General features: G+C 55.0%; 11 protein-coding genes across 21 annotated transcripts; 5 read left to right on the top strand and 6 right to left on the bottom strand.

Annotated features, from left to right (window-relative positions):
- Window positions 1-47: 47 nt before the first annotated feature.
- Window positions 48-1,044, bottom strand: KVP17_004833 (uncharacterized protein; the record flags this gene model as incomplete). Its single annotated transcript, XM_068523377.1, has 2 exons — window positions 48-884; window positions 925-1,044. Coding segments are annotated over 2 exons (957 nt in total), but the record flags the coding sequence as incomplete, so codon positions are not given.
- Window positions 1,045-1,415: 371 nt separating this feature from the next.
- KVP17_004836 (uncharacterized protein) lies at window positions 1,416-2,450 on the top strand (the record flags this gene model as incomplete). The annotated part of the gene is made up of 1 exon (XM_068523381.1): window positions 1,416-2,450. The coding sequence occupies one exon, from the start codon at window positions 1,416-1,418 to the stop codon at window positions 2,448-2,450; it is 1,035 nt and encodes a 344-aa protein (XP_068374723.1).
- Window positions 2,451-2,918: 468 nt separating this feature from the next.
- KVP17_004838 (uncharacterized protein) lies at window positions 2,919-4,004 on the top strand (the record flags this gene model as incomplete). Its single annotated transcript, XM_068523384.1, has 1 exon — window positions 2,919-4,004. The coding sequence occupies one exon, from the start codon at window positions 2,919-2,921 to the stop codon at window positions 4,002-4,004; it is 1,086 nt and encodes a 361-aa protein (XP_068374726.1).
- A 56-nt stretch (window positions 4,005-4,060) lies between these two features.
- On the bottom strand, window positions 4,061-4,504 carry KVP17_004831 (uncharacterized protein; the record flags this gene model as incomplete). Its single annotated transcript, XM_068523370.1, has 1 exon — window positions 4,061-4,504. One exon carries the CDS (start codon window positions 4,502-4,504, stop codon window positions 4,061-4,063), a length of 444 nt encoding a protein of 147 aa, XP_068374714.1.
- Window positions 4,505-4,898: 394 nt separating this feature from the next.
- On the top strand, window positions 4,899-7,417 carry KVP17_004832 (uncharacterized protein; the record flags this gene model as incomplete). 4 transcript variants are annotated; one of them, XM_068523376.1, is made up of 5 exons in its annotated part: window positions 4,899-4,954; window positions 4,984-5,315; window positions 5,344-6,124; window positions 6,153-6,994; window positions 7,035-7,417. In XM_068523376.1, 5 exons carry the CDS (start codon window positions 4,899-4,901, stop codon window positions 7,415-7,417), a joined length of 2,394 nt encoding a protein of 797 aa, XP_068374718.1. The 4 variants fall into 4 exon arrangements, with proteins under 4 accessions (XP_068374718.1, XP_068374717.1, XP_068374716.1 ...); XM_068523373.1 differs by lacking the exons at window positions 4,899-4,954; window positions 4,984-5,315; window positions 5,344-6,124 and having other exon boundaries at window positions 6,172-6,994; XM_068523375.1 differs by lacking the exons at window positions 4,899-4,954; window positions 6,153-6,994; window positions 7,035-7,417 and having other exon boundaries at window positions 5,153-5,434.
- A 279-nt stretch (window positions 7,418-7,696) lies between these two features.
- Window positions 7,697-8,726, bottom strand: KVP17_004839 (uncharacterized protein; the record flags this gene model as incomplete). 2 transcript variants are annotated; one of them, XM_068523385.1, is made up of 2 exons in its annotated part: window positions 7,697-8,307; window positions 8,336-8,726. In XM_068523385.1, the coding sequence occupies 2 exons, from the start codon at window positions 8,724-8,726 to the stop codon at window positions 7,697-7,699; spliced, it is 1,002 nt and encodes a 333-aa protein (XP_068374727.1). The 2 variants fall into 2 exon arrangements, with proteins under 2 accessions (XP_068374727.1, XP_068374728.1); XM_068523386.1 differs by lacking the exon at window positions 8,336-8,726 and having other exon boundaries at window positions 7,697-8,224.
- A 100-nt stretch (window positions 8,727-8,826) lies between these two features.
- KVP17_004830 (uncharacterized protein) lies at window positions 8,827-11,840 on the bottom strand (the record flags this gene model as incomplete). Of its 4 annotated transcripts, XM_068523369.1 has the most annotated exons (4): window positions 8,827-9,389; window positions 9,418-9,572; window positions 9,645-11,141; window positions 11,170-11,840. In XM_068523369.1, 4 exons carry the CDS (start codon window positions 11,838-11,840, stop codon window positions 8,827-8,829), a joined length of 2,886 nt encoding a protein of 961 aa, XP_068374713.1. The 4 variants fall into 4 exon arrangements, with proteins under 4 accessions (XP_068374713.1, XP_068374711.1, XP_068374710.1 ...); XM_068523367.1 differs by lacking the exons at window positions 9,418-9,572; window positions 9,645-11,141; window positions 11,170-11,840 and having other exon boundaries at window positions 8,827-9,312; XM_068523366.1 differs by lacking the exons at window positions 8,827-9,389; window positions 9,418-9,572; window positions 11,170-11,840 and having other exon boundaries at window positions 9,641-11,128.
- Window positions 11,841-11,908: 68 nt separating this feature from the next.
- KVP17_004837 (uncharacterized protein) lies at window positions 11,909-15,333 on the top strand (the record flags this gene model as incomplete). 2 transcript variants are annotated; one of them, XM_068523383.1, is made up of 4 exons in its annotated part: window positions 11,909-12,058; window positions 12,087-12,248; window positions 12,277-15,261; window positions 15,288-15,311. In XM_068523383.1, 4 exons carry the CDS (start codon window positions 11,909-11,911, stop codon window positions 15,309-15,311), a joined length of 3,321 nt encoding a protein of 1,106 aa, XP_068374725.1.
- Window positions 15,330-16,998, bottom strand: KVP17_004834 (uncharacterized protein; the record flags this gene model as incomplete). Of its 2 annotated transcripts, XM_068523378.1 has the most annotated exons (3): window positions 15,330-16,015; window positions 16,044-16,906; window positions 16,934-16,998. In XM_068523378.1, 3 exons carry the CDS (start codon window positions 16,996-16,998, stop codon window positions 15,330-15,332), a joined length of 1,614 nt encoding a protein of 537 aa, XP_068374720.1. The 2 variants fall into 2 exon arrangements, with proteins under 2 accessions (XP_068374720.1, XP_068374721.1); XM_068523379.1 differs by having other exon boundaries at window positions 16,012-16,998.
- A 193-nt stretch (window positions 16,999-17,191) lies between these two features.
- On the bottom strand, window positions 17,192-17,926 carry KVP17_004835 (uncharacterized protein; the record flags this gene model as incomplete). The annotated part of the gene is made up of 1 exon (XM_068523380.1): window positions 17,192-17,926. The coding sequence occupies one exon, from the start codon at window positions 17,924-17,926 to the stop codon at window positions 17,192-17,194; it is 735 nt and encodes a 244-aa protein (XP_068374722.1).
- Window positions 17,927-17,992: 66 nt separating this feature from the next.
- On the top strand, window positions 17,993-19,032 carry KVP17_004829 (uncharacterized protein; the record flags this gene model as incomplete). 2 transcript variants are annotated; one of them, XM_068523365.1, is made up of 2 exons in its annotated part: window positions 17,993-18,066; window positions 18,093-19,032. In XM_068523365.1, 2 exons carry the CDS (start codon window positions 17,993-17,995, stop codon window positions 19,030-19,032), a joined length of 1,014 nt encoding a protein of 337 aa, XP_068374709.1. The 2 variants fall into 2 exon arrangements, with proteins under 2 accessions (XP_068374709.1, XP_068374708.1); XM_068523364.1 differs by lacking the exon at window positions 17,993-18,066 and having other exon boundaries at window positions 18,175-19,032.
- Between the last annotated feature and the right edge of the window lie 451 nt (window positions 19,033-19,483).

Raw genomic sequence — 19,483 nt, 5'->3', positions numbered from 1 at the left:
CTCTCCTCCGTAAACGTAGCATCGGTACTGAAGGTCTCGGTGCTTACGGTCTCAGCAGATTCAGTGCTGAAGGCGTCAGTAGATTCAGTGGTGAAGGTCTCGGTAGATTCAGTGCTGAAGGTCTCGGGGCTCTCCTCCGTAAACGTAGCATCGGTACTGAAGGTCTCGGTGCTTACGGTCTCAGTAGATTCAGTGCTGAAGGTTTCGGTGCTGTCATCAGTAGACGTAGCGTCGGTACTGAAGGTCTCAGTGGATATGGTGGTCGCGGTCTCAGCAGATACAGTACTGCCCTCAATAATCTCGGTGGTGTCGTCATTGGATAGTCCTGCAACCATGAACTCTGTAAACTTGGTGCAGTCCTCGCTGGTACATCCCAGCCCTGACACTGTGTTCGCTGGATGACCTTTGAAAATTTTCAAGAGTGCAGCGTAATCGAAGGTATCATCCAAGCTGGCATCAGCTTCTTCGACGCCAGGGATTCTCGATAGCGTTATATTGCTCCCCCAGACGAGTGGTGAACCGACCTGACCCAGACTATCCACCAAATTTGGCCCTTCAAACAGACCCACTGCCTTCGCAGCGGCACCCAAGTCCAGGTCGATTCTCAACACTCTCGCGGAGGTGTGCAGAGGAAGTGAAAAGCCGCTGGAAACAATGACTACGCTGTCGCCAGGATCCAGCATTGTCTGGTCCATCCACCCCAGATCAATCCTGCTCGTGGGGACATCAAGACCAGCGTACCGTCCGTCGAGGTATACCCTCAGCGAGAATTCTTTTAAATCCTGAGGAACACTGCCATAGTTTGTCAGTTCGATGGCCTGGTCACGATCCGAAGCGCCTGATACATATTCTGATATCAGTACTGATGCTGCAGTGACGCGAGACTGGAAGGCGTCATAAAAAAATAGAGAACGGATTACATACTTTGCGAATGCCTCCAAGTTGGAAAGCGCGTCTCCAAAGGTCGCTGGGCCAGAAACTGGTGCCAGCGGCCAAGGCTCCGTTAGCAAGGAATACCAAGCGAAGAAGGGAGCCGATGCGCATATGTGGAATGGGTGTAATTACTGGAATACACCGTCAAGTTTACATGCCGTGGGGCAGATTTCTATCACATGGCAACTCTTCGTCGTCTTCCAGGTCAAATCGTGACCCTCCGCAATTCAAGCAGCGACACACACACGTCTCTGATAGCCTCACTTGCACAACGGTCTGGCACTCCTGGCAGCGGAGTCGCTTGCACTTGTCGAACAGGCGCTTCCGGCTTGGCTTGCGCCGCACCTGAGAGCGGGATGCAGTTCTCTGACGTTTGCCTGTGGGTAAGATCTCCGTAGCGCAGCGGTAGCGGCGCCTCCGTTCAGACCTTCTTTCTTCGGAAAGGTCTCTCACCGCGCTCATCGAGGAAAAGCGGAGTTTCGATGTGGAGACCCGAGGTGGTGCACGTGCGTACTCTGCGGCAAATTCAGAGCCTCCTAACAGCAGAGCAGTTCGTGTGCCACATAGACGAGCTGCAGCTGTGCTCTGCGGTGGAAGCCGGCATTCTACGCCAGTGGACACAGACATGGCGGCGGCGGCTCCTGGAGTCCGCGTATGAGGAAAGCACGCCGGTTTCCGTTAGGATCTTACTGGCTGGCGTAGAGGAAAGCAGCCTGCCAGCGGTGACGCGGGCTCTGCGACGTATAGAACACGACTTCCGGGCAATTGCAAGGGACTCGGGGGTCGCAGCGGCGCTAAACCCCGTTATCGTTTGGAGCGGACTGAAGCCCCCCGAGACGAACAAGATGACTATCGGAGTCGAGGCGCTGGCGCCAAGCGTGCAGTCCTGTACGCCAAATCTCGTCGGTCTTAACGAGTTGGCAAGGAGGATCGCGTTGACAGTATTCGCGCCCCTGGTGGCGCCAGTGGACTGGTTGGACTTGGGGTTGCCTCTCCCGTCACCTCGACTGCTGATTGTAGGCGACGTAGCGACAGCGGTCCTCCGCGAATCCCACGCTGCATTTCGCGACATTATCAAAGTCATTGACGTGCGGGTGAACACCATGTTTGGGAAGTACCTGGGTGAAACTGAAAGAAATCTTACCAATCTTTTTTCGGATTGCTCGCGTGTGGCCGCCCAAGAGCCGCTGGTCCTCATTCTTCGAGATGTCCACCACTGCGCAATGAGGCGCTCGGCTACCTCGGAAAGCTACAAGACTCGGGCCTTGACCACGCTTCTCCTCTGTTTGGACGGTTTCGAGAAAACGCATTGTAAGATGGGCATCGTCGCCTTGTCAGCACTCCCCGCTGCGCAGCTGGACGCTGCCTTCGTTCGGCCCGGCAGGTTCGACGTCACTGAACAAGTAGAGGGGATGACGGATGCCCATCCGTCGTGGATGTCTGGCGCCTCTGCTGTCCGCGGCTCATGTGGAACAGGCAACGCTGACACCAGTACCACTGGCGACCGCGATCCGTAAGGCGTCTGCAACCTGAGCTCAGCCTGGACTGTTTACGAACTCCGAGTTCAACGTAATGACAGAGGAGACGAATCTCGCACGCGCTAACGCGATCTCGACCACGTGGAACTCGTAACACTCAAGAATTGTTTCTGAACGGGCTTCGCCAGGCTTTAACGGGCGAACTGCGGCCGTCGTGGGTCTCGGTTTCAAGTCGAGGCGCAAGCCGGTGTGGGTGAGCTGGCCGGCGTTGATTTTGTGTTCAATTTTTTCAGGGACAGGTTTTCGTGACTGGAACGTGTGCTGAGTAAAGCACTGGTTGGATCAACCAGTCGAGGGGCGGATCAAGCCGCAGGGTTCACTTCCTCCCCCAAATCAACATTCACGACCTCTCAAACGTACCGTATCTGAGTGTCAAATCAATTTTAATCAAAGGGGATACACCTCTAAATCAATTTGTGTGCGTGAGTGCTGTGTGCATTTCAAAACATGGAGCCTCGACAGCAGAGATCTCCCTGGGAAAGAAAGTGGGTCGAGCAGCAGCAGCAGCAGAAGCGGCGACAAGCAGCGAGAAGTTGCGTCTGCCAGTGGATCAGAGAAAACGTCACCTCTCAGACGCCAATCGCCACCTTCAAGGAGAAATTGACTCGCCATCAAAGCTACATCCTCAATGAGCAGATAAAGCGGCTCACCATCAAGCAGAAAGAGCTGGGTATGGAGCTCAACGACCTCAGAGAGGAACTGGCCCAATTCAAGGCGGCAGACGGCTGGTACGACCGAATGATGGAGTGGTCCATGACCACAGCTACCGAGCTGCCCTTCCCAGAATCCTGCTTTGACGGAAAGCGTCTGCGTAGCGTCTGCCGCCGGTTGAAGAACGTGATTGAGAGGATAGGCTCCCTAGAAAGCGAGATGCGCAACTTGTTCGCGAAGCAGAACGTCACTCTGGTGGAGTGCAGCATTTTCAGTATGGACGGATTGTCCACTATAAGTCGGAATGATTGGTACCATCTGGCTCGCCGAGTGAGCGAAGGACAGTTTGCAGACTCGGTTTCCCCTCCACTGCCTTCGACTAGCCCGCCAGGTCCCCCTGTCGAACAGACAACACCTGCTCGGCGTCAGGTCCACCCGACGAAGAAATACGAAAACTACGAAGACATCCACCCAGCCCGTCCAGTTCCGGGCTACGCAGCTCACCTGCCTCCTGGCGAAGTTGTGAGCCGAGTGATCCAGCAGCCGGCAGTAGTCCGGTCGGTGCCCTGGCAGGGACCTGTGAAGCCTCGTGTGACAGTCCAGTCGGTTACTCGCGACGCAGAGAACGCGTACGTTGTCAAACAGAGCGTCTCCGGACGTGTAGGCCGTAGCTACGTGCTGACCGATCCTAGTAGGCAGACGACATCCGACTCCGAGTTCTCTGCAGAGAGCCAGCGAGGAAAGATCTACACGGAGCAAGTGCGGGCTGCCCGCCAACATGGACCCGACCCCGTAGCCTTGCCCGTACCCCAGAAAACGGGTTCCAGTTGGGTTCGGTTCCCTTGGCAGAGAGGGCCGAAAGCGAGCCGAGGTCTGTGCTAGTTTTGTCACCGATTAACCCTAGAGTCTGCCACTCCACACCTTTAAAAATCATGGCGTCAATCCAAGGGCGGGAAGTCCGCCTCACGAGGCAGTGGCGGCTTGTACGGTCTGACGGGTGGGTGTCGATAGTACCCAGGAGGCATCACGGGCAGCCCCTGTTGAGGCATCATCGGGCCTGTGAATGGTGAGAAATACGCAGGGAAGGTCTCGGTGTATGGGTGACAGTCTCTACAGAAATCAGGGTCGAGCTTAGGATCCTGCACTCGGTGGCGTGGTCTCGACGGTGCAGGTTGGAACTCTGGCTCTGCGTGGTTCCGTGAGGAGAATATCCGCCTGCGGAGTTCTTGGTACTCCTCTTCTTTCTTCTCCAGCACCTCCTTCTCGTCCTCCTCGGTGGTCCCTGGTTGTCGTTCTACCTCTGCAGGGTCGTCGCCGTCCATTGAGGGTTCGTCCAGGGCCTGTCGCCTGAGCACAACGAACTTGGGTTTAGGCCCAGCCATGCATTTAAATCCAGATTAAAAACACGTGCAACGCTGACGGACTTTGCCTTGACGATGCACACACCACACCCGCCACTCTTTACTTTGGTTGGAAAAAATTTACGTTGAAAATACGCAGATGAAAGCACTGTGGCTCATACTTCCTGCAGGTTTGCTTGGTGCAAGCTTCTGGAGCTGGACCACTCACAAAGGAGGGGAGACCACGTCGGGCATGTCGATTGTTAAGGACCCCGTCTCTGGAGAGGAGTTCAAGCCATTCAGGTCCAACATGCCGTATTTGAGGCGGAGAGGAGGCGGGAACTTCCTTACAGATTTCTCCAACATAGTGGTCCGAGCGTTCAGGCTGCAAGCATGATCCTTGAATGTTGTACAACTAAATAGCAAAATCAGTGCAATGGGGTTCCTTGCCGCAGGTGAACTCCTCAGCTGGGAGGAGCTCAAAGCACACACGTAAGCTTGCAGGAATTCTAGCCCACCAGAGCACATATCAAGGATCAGGGCGTGGAACAACTGCTCAACAGCTGGCGGATTAACCGGAAAGTGGAGCAGCTACCAGGAACCCTACGTTGGGGTGAGGAAATCGAATACTTCGTGGTTTACCTTGACTGCGACGCCCGGCGGTCCTATCTCTGGCACGGCGGGTTCGACATGGTCGAGCAGCTGGCTGGTAAGGAGGGAGACCCTACGTTTTTGCCTGAGAGTAAGTGGCTCCCAGAGTACGGACGTCACATGATCGAGGCCACACCCGGTGAACCTTACGACCTCACTGTAGCTGGTAGCCTTGTCGGAGTGGAGGAGTCGATGCGTTCTCGTGAGTCTGTGGCGTTGGGCCCACGCAGGCCGGGCGAAGGCATTCGCCATCCTCCCAAACAATGTTGTTCCTTTGTCCCATGCATCCTTTCCGCTGTTTGGAGGGCTGCCTTGGGGTGATAGCAAGTCATGGCTCTTCCCTCCGCTGGAGAACCCTGACCCAGAGACAACCTCGTTTTACTCTAAATCCGTGTTCGTTCCTGACGGTTTGGCCAACCCTCATCCAAGGTTCCCCTCTCTGACAGAGAATGTCGTGCGTCGGCGTGGAGCCAAACAAGCAATCCTCATTCCAATGGAGGAGGTCGACCATGACTTTTCAAAAGACCCACAATGGGCTCTAGCTCGGGATATCAAGGAGATAGACCGATTCGAAATTCACGAGCTGAGTCGAAAGACGTTTAACCCTGTGAAGGATCACATCTACATGGACTCCTTCTCCTTCGGCATGGGCCAGAATGCTCTGCAGGTTACCGTCGGCTGCAGCAATATCAACGAGGCGCGCACTATCTACGACCAGTTCCTAGTCTTGGCACCGCTTATGCTGGCTCTCAGCGCTAGCACTCCCGCACTCAGGGGGATGCTGTCAGCGTGGGACGTGCGCTGGCCTGTGATTGCCGGAGGCTGCGACGACAGAACGGTTGAGGAAGAGAAGTATTTACGCAAGAGTCGGTATGACTCCGCTTCCCTCTTCCTTGCTGACTGCGAAACGCTCAACGGGAATGAGCATTACTACAATGACACGTCTGAAACGATCAACAAAGACGTGTACGCGAAGCTGAGGGCTGACGGGATGGACCATTTGCTTGCCCAGTGAGAGCCTAGATGTGCACTGACGCAGACATTTCGCTTTCCTATGGATGCGAGACCCTTTGGTCTTTTTCAAGGACTTCCTGCACGTCGACAACCATTCGCGTTCCGATCATTTCGAGTCCATTCAATCTACCAACTGGAACAGCGTGCGATTCAAGCCCCCGCCGCCGAACGGCGGCCAGCCCTCCACCTTTCCCTGGCGCGTAGAACTTCGAACAATGGAAGCGCAGGTGTCAGACCTGGAAGCCGCCGTCATCAGTTCATTCACCGCTCTGTTGGCGCAGGTGATTGTCGCTGATGGCCTGGAATGGTACATTCCGATCTCTCTGTGTGATGAGAACATGCACGTTTCCTACACTCAGAAGGCCGCCTCGGAAGGCATCTTTTGGTGGAGATCCATATCGGGCACTCCAGTGCAAGCCCGCATTCAGGAAATATTTGAAGGATCTGACAGAATTGATGGTCTGATGCCTCGCCTCTCTGCTTTTGTAAGGTCCAAAACGGACTGCGTCTCGGCCCTTAAGAGGTTGAAGGTCGTGGTAGGCTTCCTACAAGGAAGAGCTAGCGGAGAGCTGATAACTGCGGCCACCTATTACCGACAGCTCATTGTGAATCACCCATCATATCAACAAGACGGTCTGCTGACTCCTGAGATCGGCTATGCCGTAATGTCACAGGCTTTTCAGATCTCAGTCGGCATCATGGATGTTGAAGCACAGGCAATGTTTGGCCCGTTTACCCACCACCGGGAGCTATGCTGCCCTCAGGAATGCGTGGACACACTGCTCTCTTGCTTGACCGCGACGACCGCACCAGAGGTGATTTTCCCCAGCCTACCGCGCAAACGATTCTTGACCGAGGACCTGACGCGTAGGTGTCGTCTGGACTCCCTTCACTTATTTTTTTGCAGCGACAACTGCTGAAAGCGCGACGCCCAGCAGTCGCAGCGGCGACGAGGATAAGTCGACCGACACTAGCAGTCAGAAGCGCTCTGACAAGAGCACAGTTCTGCGCCTTTTACGCGAGTTCCAACAGTCTATCGAGGCTTGCGATTGCGCATGTCAAACATCCGACGGTAAATGCGATGGCTCCTGCAAGGAATGCTTCTCCAAGGCCACTCCGCTGCTGTGCCGGATAAGCAGTAAGCTAGGGCTTTGTGACGAGACGGACACTCCTCTGTGTGGAATTCGGCGTCTCAAGGCGCTTGGCTGCAGTGGACTCAGCTGCCAAGTGTCGAAGAGTCTCTTAGAGAAGCTGCACTTGGCAGCAGGTTCGATGTGCGATGATGAATAATCACCATAGACCATAGCCATAGCCTAGACACATATGGAGCAGATAGCATTTCAACTGGCATTTCAAATAATCATTCTGGTTTTAGTTTACCATAGCCTAGACACATATGGAGCTGATAGCATTTCAACTGGCATTTCAAATGATCTTGGTTCACCATAGACACATATGGAGCAGATAGCATTTCAACTGGCATTTCAAATGATCATTCTGGTTTTAGTTCACCATAGACACACATATGGAGCAGATAGCATTTCAACTGGCATTTCAAATGATCTTGGTTCACTTGCCAAAGATCTGCCCGTAGGGCGATCTTGATTTCTCAAGTTGTCTGGATGAGTTCACAGGAAAGTCGGAATGTCTCATCCAGATCTTGGGTCTAGCTGGGTTTCGAACCTCACGTTCCGTGAGGGGGACCGGAAAATTTGTATGGCCCATCCACGAAGGGACGGCCGGAGGCCGGCAACGCTCGTTGCTCGGGTAGGTGGGATGACGGTAAAGATACTGGCATTCTTGCCACTCCGTCTTCGCGCGCTTCCGCCTTCGTTTCAGCTTCGGTGCGTCGCTTGGTTCGCGGGGCTTCCGGTTGGGATGGGGCCTCTCGTGTCCCGTCTGCTCTCTCCGTGGACGGTTTTCAACGTCTTCTCGTTTCTCCCGCCCCTTTGCGCCTCGCACCCCTGTCTTACATCTTTTGTCTGGCCGCGTGCTCAGCTGCTTCAGCTTACTCCCCGTAGGGTCGTCTTTGTAATACTGGTCCAGAGTCGCGATGCCCGCCTGAATATCGTTCAGAGGGTCTCCCTGGCCGTTCATCTTCTTCACAAACCAAACCGCCAGCCTTCCAGTAGGATTTCTGGAGATCTGTTCTGTCTGGTTGGTGTATTTTAAAGGGATCCCTGTGTGATGAGAGAACTCCTATCTCACCCCGGCCCATCAAATATCTTACTGCCCTGTCCGAAAAGTGGTTGCAATTCCATTTCGCTATGTCATACGTTTCTGGAGTGTACAAATGTCTCTTGGAGTGCAACATGTTCTCCAAGTCTCTGACGGCCATTTCCGATCGTCCGAGGTGCACCGATCTCAGAAAGTCCAGAGCGTAAATTTTGGTGACTTCCTCAGGTCGGCTCCGTTGAATACTACCGCAGTAGTAGTACTCCCGTCCTCGGTACAGCACACCTGTATGGTACACAGCCTCCAGGAATTCGCCGAGTACCAGACGAGACCATCGACGAGCAACCCCCTGGGATACATCGTACACTCGCAGAATGACATCGTACATAAAAGTTGAATTGAATGAGACTATTCGAATTGGCATTAAAATTGCAATGCAGGCCACTACAAAGAGCAGACCACTACAAAGTGTCAGCGCACAAACTTCGCTGACCAAAAATAACCTGGCTTCAAACACTTGAAAACTACCCCGGAACCCATCCCCCCGCTACCAATACGGCTTGTAACGTAGCTGGCACCAAGCTAGAACTAGGTTTCACCGGCCGACCTTGCACCCCATCAAGCAACAGCTGCCAACAATCGCTCCAAGGGGACGTGCTGGACTCGTACATAGGCACACCTAGGACGTCCAACCCGCGAATATAGCACTGTATCAACTCTAACGAGCACAGACTGGCCAAGTCGTCTTCGACTACAGGCTCCTGAGTGCTGACCGATGAGAATCGCACTCTAGAGTCCGACGGAATACGAGTGGACTCGTCGCTTCGATCGCTGCCACGCCAATCGGGCTCCGAGAGGTTGCGGAGCTCCTTCTCTCCGTGCGCATGTCTGCACCCGTCGCCGAGGGAGCAAAACCCCGCAGCAAAATTCTTGCAGAGTTTGGTCTTGTAGAAGGTGGACGTCGACCGCAGGTGGTCTGTAGAGTGGGCGTACCGGCACTCCGGCTTCATGCAGCCTTGGGCAAAGTTAGGGCACAATTTTGTCCTTGTTAGGTCGACTCTTGGACGCAACTCCTCTGTGCTGTGCGCTGCGTAACGTTCATCCGATACACTCACCATATTTACAGTTCTCACCCTCGAAGCAAGTGGAGTTCACTTTCCCCGACGTCCGCGAATACCACGGACAGAGTTCAGTCTTGTAGTACTGCGTACGCACGCTGTCCGGCAACTTCCTTCGTGGCGCCCTTCGAGTGTGAGTGTCAGTCATAGATCTGCTTTTAATAATTTATAGAGTGTTATCCGTGGGGCCACATTTTGCCCTCACTGACGTCATACTTAGTCACCTGACACGTCGCCCGCCCTTGACGACTCCTGGCCCTCGGTACTCCACTCGGGGGGAGTCGTTCTCGCGGTAGAACTGGAAGGCGTGTACTCCTGGAGGCACGCTGCTGGAGCTGTCGGAGCGGTGACGGATCAGCTGCGCCTCCACGTCGCCGCCAGAGCGGGGATGGATGCGCGCCGTGAGGGTTTTTGTGTCCTTCCCCTCTTCGTGGATGTCGAACTGCAGCGGCTGACGAAACATGGTATCCACAGACGACGAGGCGTCTTCTATGATTTTCGGTTGATCAATTTGCGGAGTGACCGGCGGCGGTGGTGGTGGTGGTGGGTTGGGATCGTACCTTATCTTGACACGAAGATCGTCTTTCGCTGGAACATGTTGGGCGTTTCGCCCGTACAGATACTGCTGGCGCTCTCCCTCAGGCCAGTTAACCTTCCGCGGCTTCATAAACAAGGCACCAGGGGGACGCCATAGGTGCCCACCATCATTGTTGTCATCCGCGGTGGAGGTCGCAGGATACTGGTAATTCTTGCGGCGTCGCAACGGTCCGTGTAGTTCAGGCTGAGGCGGCTCGCTGGCGGACATCACTTCACATGGGACCAGCGGCCGTCGAAGTTGAGGAAGTTTGCTCATGAGTGCCTGTAAGCCCGTCTTCACGGATTCACAGAGCACCTTACCGTCTAGCGTAGGTTGCCACCTGGTCGCGTCTGATTCCTCCTTGACAAAGTCCCGGACGAACGGTTCGGTGTGGTTGCCCTCCTCTCCCCAGTCCGCCAGAAACCTCTTCTGTTGCAATTGTCTCGAAAGCGAACTCCAGCGGTATATATCCAGCCCTTGGAAGACCGCCAGCGGAAGGGGTTCATAAGGACCCACGGTGGTCTTCTTTCCCAGGTGGTTCATACGGATCTCTAGCTCCTGCAGGTGCAGCGATAGTTGAATCTGCCTAAGCCTGTGGACGAATCCAGCCATCCAAACTCGGGCCCGGTCGTCAGTGGACAGGACGTAGCACGCCGCCACGATCTGATAGACAACGTCTTCGTAGACATCCCCCTTTGCGGCGATGCTGTTGTCCAGCAGAGCGTACCTAGTCAGGAAGGGCGCGAGGTTCATCCACGTGCACCCGAACACACGCACCACCATCGACTGCGTGAAGTGAGCTACCTCGTCTGCCACCCAGGCCGCGCGGTGTTCAGGGGGAACTGTGGTGGTGTTGTCTGCCTCCAGACTGAGAGTCTTGAAGTATTCAGTCGCATGAAAGCGTACGAGCTCCTTGCCAGTAGGCACGTCGCCACGGCCCTCCACAATGGCTCCTCCCAACGGGTGGTGCTGAAGAGATACTATTTCCTGCACACGCGGCACGATACGATTGAAAGGGTAGCCGAAGTACTCTTGAAGATCTAACAGGAGGTCGGCGTCCACGTCGTCAAGCTCACCAGACGTGTTGCGGTGCTTCTGAATCCAGTAGATGTGTTCTATGACGTTGGGCATCCATTGAAAAATACTGCGTCACCGGGCCCTCCGCAACTCACTTCATCGCGTACGGCTCGCTCGGGTCTTCCGACAGGGGTCGACCCACTTGCAAGCTGTATCCGATGCAGGCTTTGACGAACTTCACGGAGGCGTTTCTGGTGGGGAGGGTTTGGCAGGTAGACAGATAGGCTGTCCCGAATGTGCTGAGAGCGCTGATGGAACATACACGCTCGACTCGCTTCATTGTCCAAATCTGGCGGAGCGCCGCAGGAGGAACAGCTTTCGTTACGTCGGAGGGAATGCCTACCGGCTGCTTCAGGTTGAACTTTGACGTGATGTGGGTCTCAGCAGCCACCTCAAGAGCCTCCCCTCCCAAAACGACAAGACGTTCGTAGTCACCCTGCCCGCCATGCGCCACATCTGTGAAGAAGTCCACAAAATCCTCATCCGGCAGCCGTTCGGCGCCGAAGCCGAACCAGTCGTGCAGATCACGGAAGACGCAGCACTGCCTGTCGACGCAGGGCTCTATTGTCTCTGCAACTTTGGAGACGCGTCCAGCCTCATCGAGGGTGATGCCTTTCTGGTCTTGGGTTCCTACAGAAGCGAACGGACACCCCAGTTGGTGATCTTCGGCGCTAACCATCAATACTGCACCGGCAGATTTTTGTGTGCACACGCTTGTGTAGTCATCTAGAACGAAGCTCCTCGCCTGTGTGGGATGAGAGAGCATCACTCCCACGAAATCACGATCAATATCATAATAGCACCTTTGCCGACAGGCGAAATTGTGAAGGTGCAATGTTCGTGGACGGGTTTGGTACTTGCACAAATCAACGGGTCTTACAGGAAGAGCTTCCAATCCCCACCTACTACGACGAGGCGAGGGGGCGAGCGTTCTTTAACGAATTGGCGTTCGCTTCTGACAGACCGGTTCCAACTGCAATTTCGGTAGGCTTACTCACGCATCCACAAGCAGCAAGTTGACCTCCAGCTGGAAGACCGCACGAACAAGCTGCGCGCTGAGAAGCACGCGCTCCACTACCCCTTGGTGAAGGGCATGCCTATGAGGAGAAACCTCCGGCAGCGAGCATTCTACCAGGCAGCGTCCATGTACTATGCCAATCTTCCTGCTGAGCTGGTGAGAACATGCGAAGTCACCTATTCAGTCGCGTGCAGCTGAAGTCATTCCGAACTTCCGGTTCTTGGACGACTTCGCCGAAAGCGTGCGGATGAAACCGAGATTGTTGTGTCGTGGGGGGAGGCCGCTTCATTCGAACCCACGATTGACGACTCACGTCCTAACTGATACGCTGGACGTGCGCACGGTGATTCACATCGGCCCCCCGGAATCAGTCATCGAAAGAAACGCCTCCGCGGACTTTCGCCTGATTTCGAATGTCTTACACGCACTATTCAAAACCTACGTGATTCGAGTGGCCAACGAAACCTACCTGGATGCCGAGTCGCGCATTACTCAAGCGGGACCGTCTGCATCCACTGAGCAACTCGTGTGGCACCCAGTGGAAGTCGATTACTGTATCAGGCCGCGTATTGCGGACCGCCTCATCCCACGCCAGCAAAGACGCGCGTTGAGAGGAGGCGCCCTTCGTCGGCAGGACGTCAACGAGGAGGACCTGAACGAGTGGTTCTCAGACAGTGAAGACTGTCTCGGCCGCCTGGCCGAGGTTGACGAGATCAACATCAAGCGGCATGAGGAAAAGTACGACCGGAGAAAGCAGGCGCATCTAGAGGGCGCCCACCCGCAAGACAACCTACCTTTGATTGCAGGGAGGTTCAAGCAGCTTGGCGACCGCCAACAGTCACAACCCTTGAAACTGGACCAATGGGGAGCCAACCGTATACACCGCGACTTGTACTGGAACCGAAAGCTGGAAACAGAGAAGATGACGTCTCCTTTCTGCAGCAACAACGTCAAACGTCTCCGAGATCGCAAGTGGCTGCACCTTGAAGTGGATCCGCGCATGACGGGAAACATTTCCGGAGTGGATCAGAAGGTGGCGAACGAGGTCAGATATTTCATGGGCAGTCTTTTGGGGAAGGACCTCATCAATCCCACTCGCCACTACACTGAGTTCTTAACCAGCCACAAACATGTTGTGCGTAAGTTTTTCCAGCTCGTGCTGACTGTGCGGCCGCCTATCTTCATATGCGGCGGCTTGGGCAGAGACTTGGTTGGGGTTCTGTGTGCCCTGCTTTTGCAGGTGCTGGGCGCCAGCCGGGAGGAGATTCTCGTGGACTACAGCGCCTCAGACCTTGGACTTCGCGACTGGAAGCCCACTGTGGAGGACAATGTACGTAAGTTCGGTCTTCCAGACGTCTTTGCCTCATGTCCTGCATTTGTGATCGAGCGGCTCCTGGACTGGATTGACGAGGAACATGGTGGCATAGCGAAGTATTTGGCGGACCTGGGGTTCGACGAGCATGACCTGACGGCACTCAAGCATAAGTTCATCAGGTCCACCGCGTTGACTCCAGATCCCAACACCTCTGACATTCACAATCGCATTATGCCTTGCTTTTTCGCATCCAGAGGTTTAATTCGGAACCATATGGACCTCGCCGTCATCCAGCGTGCCACTGTGTCCCCACCAAAGGCTCCAGCGTTCGTAGAGCCGACCACCCCCAACAAGGATGCCATCTGGAAGCAGGAGGACACGCGGAAGTTCCATCCCAAACCAGTTGACCAGGACGCGTTCTTCGCGTACTGGTGCGTCGTAATGCGCACATTGGATCCCGACGAGGCTGTAGCCCTGTTGCACCGCTGGATGGAAACCCAGGAGTGGCGCCTCATAGGCAAATTCCTACACTCTCACGAGGTCCATCTCCGTAGGGTTTGGACTAGGGTCATCTCAGTGGAGCAATTCCGAATGAAGAACCCGTTCCGAGAGGACCTGCGTGAGACGTTCTTTCGGCCCGACGTGCGAGCCCAGCTTGAGCACCACCAAGGCTTCGGAGCCTCCTCTGTGCAGGAGCTGTTCGACGTCGTCCACCATCTGACAATAAGGCTGTACCCAGTTAGATGGGAGCAGCAGGAGGCTCTGGCCACGGAGGAGACCTACAATGTGGTGCAGTTCCCGGCGGAAATCCCTGTCGATCTCTATCCTCGAGGGGTCAACCCCGGGTGGATGTTGCTGGCTTTGTCGCGTGAGAAGGAGGATCCTAGTGTGGAGGAGACTCCGTACCAGCAAGTTTCCCAAGAGATGGCTTTCATGGCAAGGAGGGCTGCGACGAGGGCGTTCTCCATGATCCACGAGCCAGAGGCGCTCCAAGGGCAAGCCGCCTCATGGCTCGCAGACTACCATGGCCTTTTCGAGGACGTGTTTGATACTCAAAGCCAGAATGTGCGCTACAGCGAAATAAACGACTGGGTCTCGTCAATCGTGGAGACACGGGTGAGCACAGTGGTTGCAAGCGCGAGAGGATCTGACGAGCGGCAAGACAAGCGGTTGACGATTGAGCCATACAAACATCTGGGTGATCTGGGTCGCCGCATTTCCGGTGTGCCAGAAACCACTCGTAGCTATAGACGACCCAGCCCTCCGACTGACTCCCGAGCCCCCACCAGGGTCCGTCCTATGGTCCGCACCGAAGAGTCGCACGGCGCCTCCAGACCCGGAAGCGTGTCGTCTGATCGGGATTCGCTCAGCTCCGAGACTGTCGACCTCAAGAACCTAGATTTCGACGACGACGACTTCCTGCAGCTGCACCGGCCCACCTCACCCACACCTACGCCTGCTCTCAGCGGGTCCGATTCATCTGCATCGGTGCCGACCGCTATGGAGCCAGAGATGAGTCGCACACGCCATGGGTTGCCGGTCACTCTGCCTCTAAAGCTTGACGAAGGTGCCAAACTAACTCACATGCCAACCTTGCGGGACACATCTCCTACACGCTTCTCAGTGGCAAAGGAAGGGAGGCCTTTCTTCAGAAGCGCGCCTCTGGGCATCGTCTATTTCCTCGAAACTCTAAGGCATATACTCGACCTGGACGACTCTGTTCGAATCGACACTACGCTGGGTCTGGACGCCACCCACACCTTCAAGCTGAAGACACCTGCTACGGCTCCTCCGGTGACGACAGAAGACGGCCACCAGCCTAGTACCATGCCGAACATTGCAGAGGGCTACTCTGTTCTTCGCGACCCTGACGTCCACAGGACCGACCTCAACAACATGCCTAATTTGTTTGGGTGCAACATCTAGATCGCATCGGTGTTATCCATAGAATCAACAGACAATTCGCTTATCTCGTCGAACGACAAATCCGTCTTCCTGTCCAGAACCGAGGGCTGCGGTCGCTCTAACATCATGCCCACTATTCCCCGGCAAACCTTCGGAGACACGTAGTCATGTGTCACTACGTTCACTCGGCCGGCCAGCTGCTCAGTCATCAGGTGTTTCACCAACAGCTCGTTGGTCTTTTGAGCCTCAGCTTCGTTCCCCACAGCCTGGAAGGTCAGTGCGGCTGCCGCGGCACCCAGCCACCATTTCACAACTTCGCCCTGCGTGAAGTCCACATTGAAGTTCGGAGCAGTCACCTCGCCCGCCAACACTTTCAGGACGAAGGGTGGCCGCGGGGCACAGCGGCCGTGGGCGCTCGCCCATATTCTGATCTTCTTTAGTAATATCTGTGCCTCAGGATCACTGGTCTTGCCCCAAGATTTTACGATGCGTGACTCTGCCGTCCGCAGAGGTGAGGCGAAGTAGAGGTTGCCCAGTACGCCTTGTTTCTGGTCGAAATTGATGGCTGAGTTTTGCGCCACGAGCGTTGCAACGCGGTGCATGGACAGGTTATCCTCAGGCTCCTTTTTGGTGCCAATCAGGTTGGCCAGGGCATTGTCTGCCTTGTCCAGCAGGTCGTGCATCTCCAGCAAGCCCGGATCATCTGCGTCGTAGGGGATTAGAGCACTCACCATTGTCTTCCATGTCCTCCTCCTGTTGCGGCGGGTCCTCGAACGACAAATGAACGTCATCATTCGTCTTGGCCGCGTCCTTGATGAACTCTTCCAGGCTCAAGGACCACGGAATCTTCTTAGCGTCCTTGGCCGCAGCGTCCAAGCCGTTCTCCAACAGGAGTTGCTGCAGGTCGCCGTCGAACGGTTCGATGGCGCGGAACTTGGACTTCGAAATCGGTTCCAGGATCAGTTTGAAGGATTCCCCTATGCACCGTTCCTGTTCCTCGTAAAAATAGATCACGTTCTGCCTCCGAGCCACCAGTTCCCCAACAGTGGTATTCGCACCAAGGCACCGACCCAAGTAAGTTCGCAGCTCCTTGCACAACCAGAAGTCCGCTTCCAGGACCGACACCTCGCAGCCCTTCTTGGTGCTGCCGGCGTCCCGTCGCACGGATAGTATGACTACCTCTGAAGGATTCTTCTGGAGGAATTGGCGAATGTGGGCCAACGCGGTGGTAAGAGCTATCGTGTTGTAACCTGCATGGGCGCACCATGGAGGGTCTTCGTTGTTCAGGCTATTCGCCTTGGCCTTGCGTACGCGGAGGTCGAAAAAGCGCACCCCGACGCACAGTTGGTCGTAAACAGCTTTATCTTGACAGTAAATGAACTTCTTCAGAAAAGGCAGCACAATTGCAGTGGCCTTTCCTGTGACTATCCTTTCCCGAGTATAGGTGGCCGAGTTGTGGCTCCCTGGAAACGTGACGTCCCACACTCGCCACTCTGGAAAAAGAGCCATCCACGTAGAAAGGCACATTGGTTCGTCCTGAATCTTGCCAGCGGTGGAGCTTAGGGATCGAATGAGTCGTCCGAGTCCCAACGGTCTGTATCTCGCAAGCGGAGAAACCCACCGAGCCTCACTCACTCCTGAGTCTTTCATTGTCCATTGGTCTAACTCCAGAATTAGCCGCGTCATCTTTTGGAAGCTCAATTCTCGTCAACCGAGTCGCTTTTCGGACTCTGGTCAAAGGGCGCTCCGCTTTTCGGACTCTGGTCAAAGGGCGCACCGCTGTTTCTTGCTGTCACCCAATGTCGTATCTATTCAGGACTTGCATCTAAAGCATTCATATTAAACCTTAAAAAGAAAAACTCAAAAAGCATCGATGTCTTCACAAAACGCGCGGCCTCCCGCTGTTGGCGTTTTCTACGTTTTGCTCTAAACTAGCAGAGCCCTCGAACGTGGACTGCTCCATCAAACTTAGCTTGCTGTCTCGGTTTTCCTCCTTAGGCGTGTCTCTCAGGCGAGGGGTTATCGTCTGACGCAGGAGGAACGCGAGCTCAGCTTGGCTCATATCCAGACTGCCCGAGCCGCATTCAGGGTCGGGGAAATCCAACGCAGGGGCAAAGTTCGAGCCATATTTCGGATAGAGAGGCTGGCTGTGAGACCTCAAAAGCCGCTGGTATTCGTCCAGGAAGTCGCGGGAAAGACCCTTCGTGTCTGGTAGCGTCGAGGCCCGCAGATATGCAGGCTTCGAGGTGAGGTCGGCGCTGGCACGAAGCTCCCGAATTCCGTGGGCGTACCGGCACTTTTGGCGAAAGCAATTGCCTTGCTGAAACTCGGGACATTGCTTGGTTTTGTACAAGTCTGCGGTGGCCCTGAGCTCCTCTTCACCATGTGCGTACCTGCAGTTGTTTCCGTTGGCGCACATTCTCGTTGCTTGGAAAGCGCGGCACAGCCTTGTCTTCGAGAGGTCCGGCCTGACTCGCAATTTGTCGATTCCGTGGGCGAATGTGCAGTTTGGCGTTCTGCACTCGTCGTGCATGTAGCGGATACAAAGCCTCGTGTACTTGACACTTGGGGGAACTCGATCCTCCTTTCGCTTAAGAGTTCCGTCCGGGTTCATTCCAAAAAAAAGTACAATAATGACGGGCGTGTGGGGAATAGGGGAGCTCCGTGACTAAAACCACATATGCGTATCATTGCCCAAACGCTCTACGTTGCGTCGGCTCTCGTGCCAACCGCTCCTGTCCTCAATCTGGAGCAGTGAGTGGCTCATATTCGACACACAGCTTTTTTTCGACCTGCTTCGAAGCCAGCGATTTCTGCTTTGTCGGGCCTGGGGTAATCACACCTCAATCACGGCCCGCCGTGATGGAGTCCTTGGGAGGGCATTGGAGCTTTGACGAGTTGCTGCCCCTGGACTCGTCTGGCAATGCTTGGCATCTCCACCCTGCAGGTCGTCCCGGCCCTGCGCCTGTAGGCTCCTCCCTCTATATAAGCAAGGGCCACGAGATCCAGACACTGAAGGCCCGACAAGGAGGGGATGAGCTCACGGTGGGCCTGTGGATTTATCTCTTGGAGCCACCTGTGGGGAGATACCGACACGTCATATCTGTTGGGGACCTACACGTCCTGCTCAACGTCAGCCACAACGGAGTCGTAGTGCATGACGGGACACGGGTGGTCGTTCAGTCGGTGGCGCATGTCGTTCCCCGTCGGTGGATGCACATCGCAGTATCCTTCTCTGCTACAACAGGGCAGGTCCGTCTGCTGATAAACGGGATTTTCGACTCCGCAGTGCCGTGGACCAACGCCTATGCGTATAATCAGCGCATTCAAGTACAGCTGGGCGACTCGCGCATCGGAGATGAGCCGGTGCTAGGGGCGGAGGCATATCTTGACGATTTGTGGGTATTCCACAGAGCGTTGGCTGTTTCTGAAGTCAGCGCACTTGTCTCTCCTCGCACGTTTGCAGATCCTGATGGCGTACGACTGGGGTGCGCAACGTGCGACTACCAAACAGCAGTGGAGTCATGCCCTCCTCTATACCATCTCTGTGCTGCCGACGAAATTGAGTCATTCAACGTTGTTCGCCGTGCCAGACACCAGGGCTGGCTGACCCAAGACCGCTCTGCAGGCGTTTGGGTCAGGCAGATGGCGGACGCTCCTATTCCCGGGGGAAGTGAGAAACTCGGAACGTGTTGCTACAAAGGTGACTCTAACAACTAATGTTGTCTCTTGCAATGAATGCCTTTAACTGAATTCGGAGGAGACCGGCAAAATACCAAAATGCTCCGCTCACACGTGGTTGTCTTGCTGGGCATCCTGCTGTACTCCATGTACAAGATCTGGGTATTTGTGAGAAGAGAGCTATCGCAGAAGAAATCGAATTCGGAATTCTTTGGCCTGGTGGAGACGTCTATGGGCTCACAGCTAGCTGTTCCCAAAGAAACAGCAAAGGTGTACGATAAGATGAGAGCACATCTCTTTCGGAGGTACAAACAGAGTTTGGGCCTCGACAGTGATGCCGAGTTCGCCGATTCCCAACCACAGGCCTCCTGGCTGCGCAAGCTGCCTACCGCCACCAGCGAAACGCTGTTTAAAGCTCTTGTACGTCGTACAGTAGACGTAATACCTGCAGCGAGAATAATGCAGCAGGAGATGGGTCATAAGAACTTTC

The sequence above is a fragment of a genome (assembly GCF_019968985.1).
Source record: "MAG: Porospora cf. gigantea B chromosome Unknown PgB_NODE_399_length_19483_cov_122.189, whole genome shotgun sequence".
Taxonomy (NCBI): domain Eukaryota; phylum Apicomplexa; class Conoidasida; order Eugregarinorida; family Porosporidae; genus Porospora; species Porospora cf. gigantea B.
The sequence above is the reverse complement of the archived record's forward strand: the minus strand, read 5'-3'. Positions and strand labels throughout refer to the sequence as shown.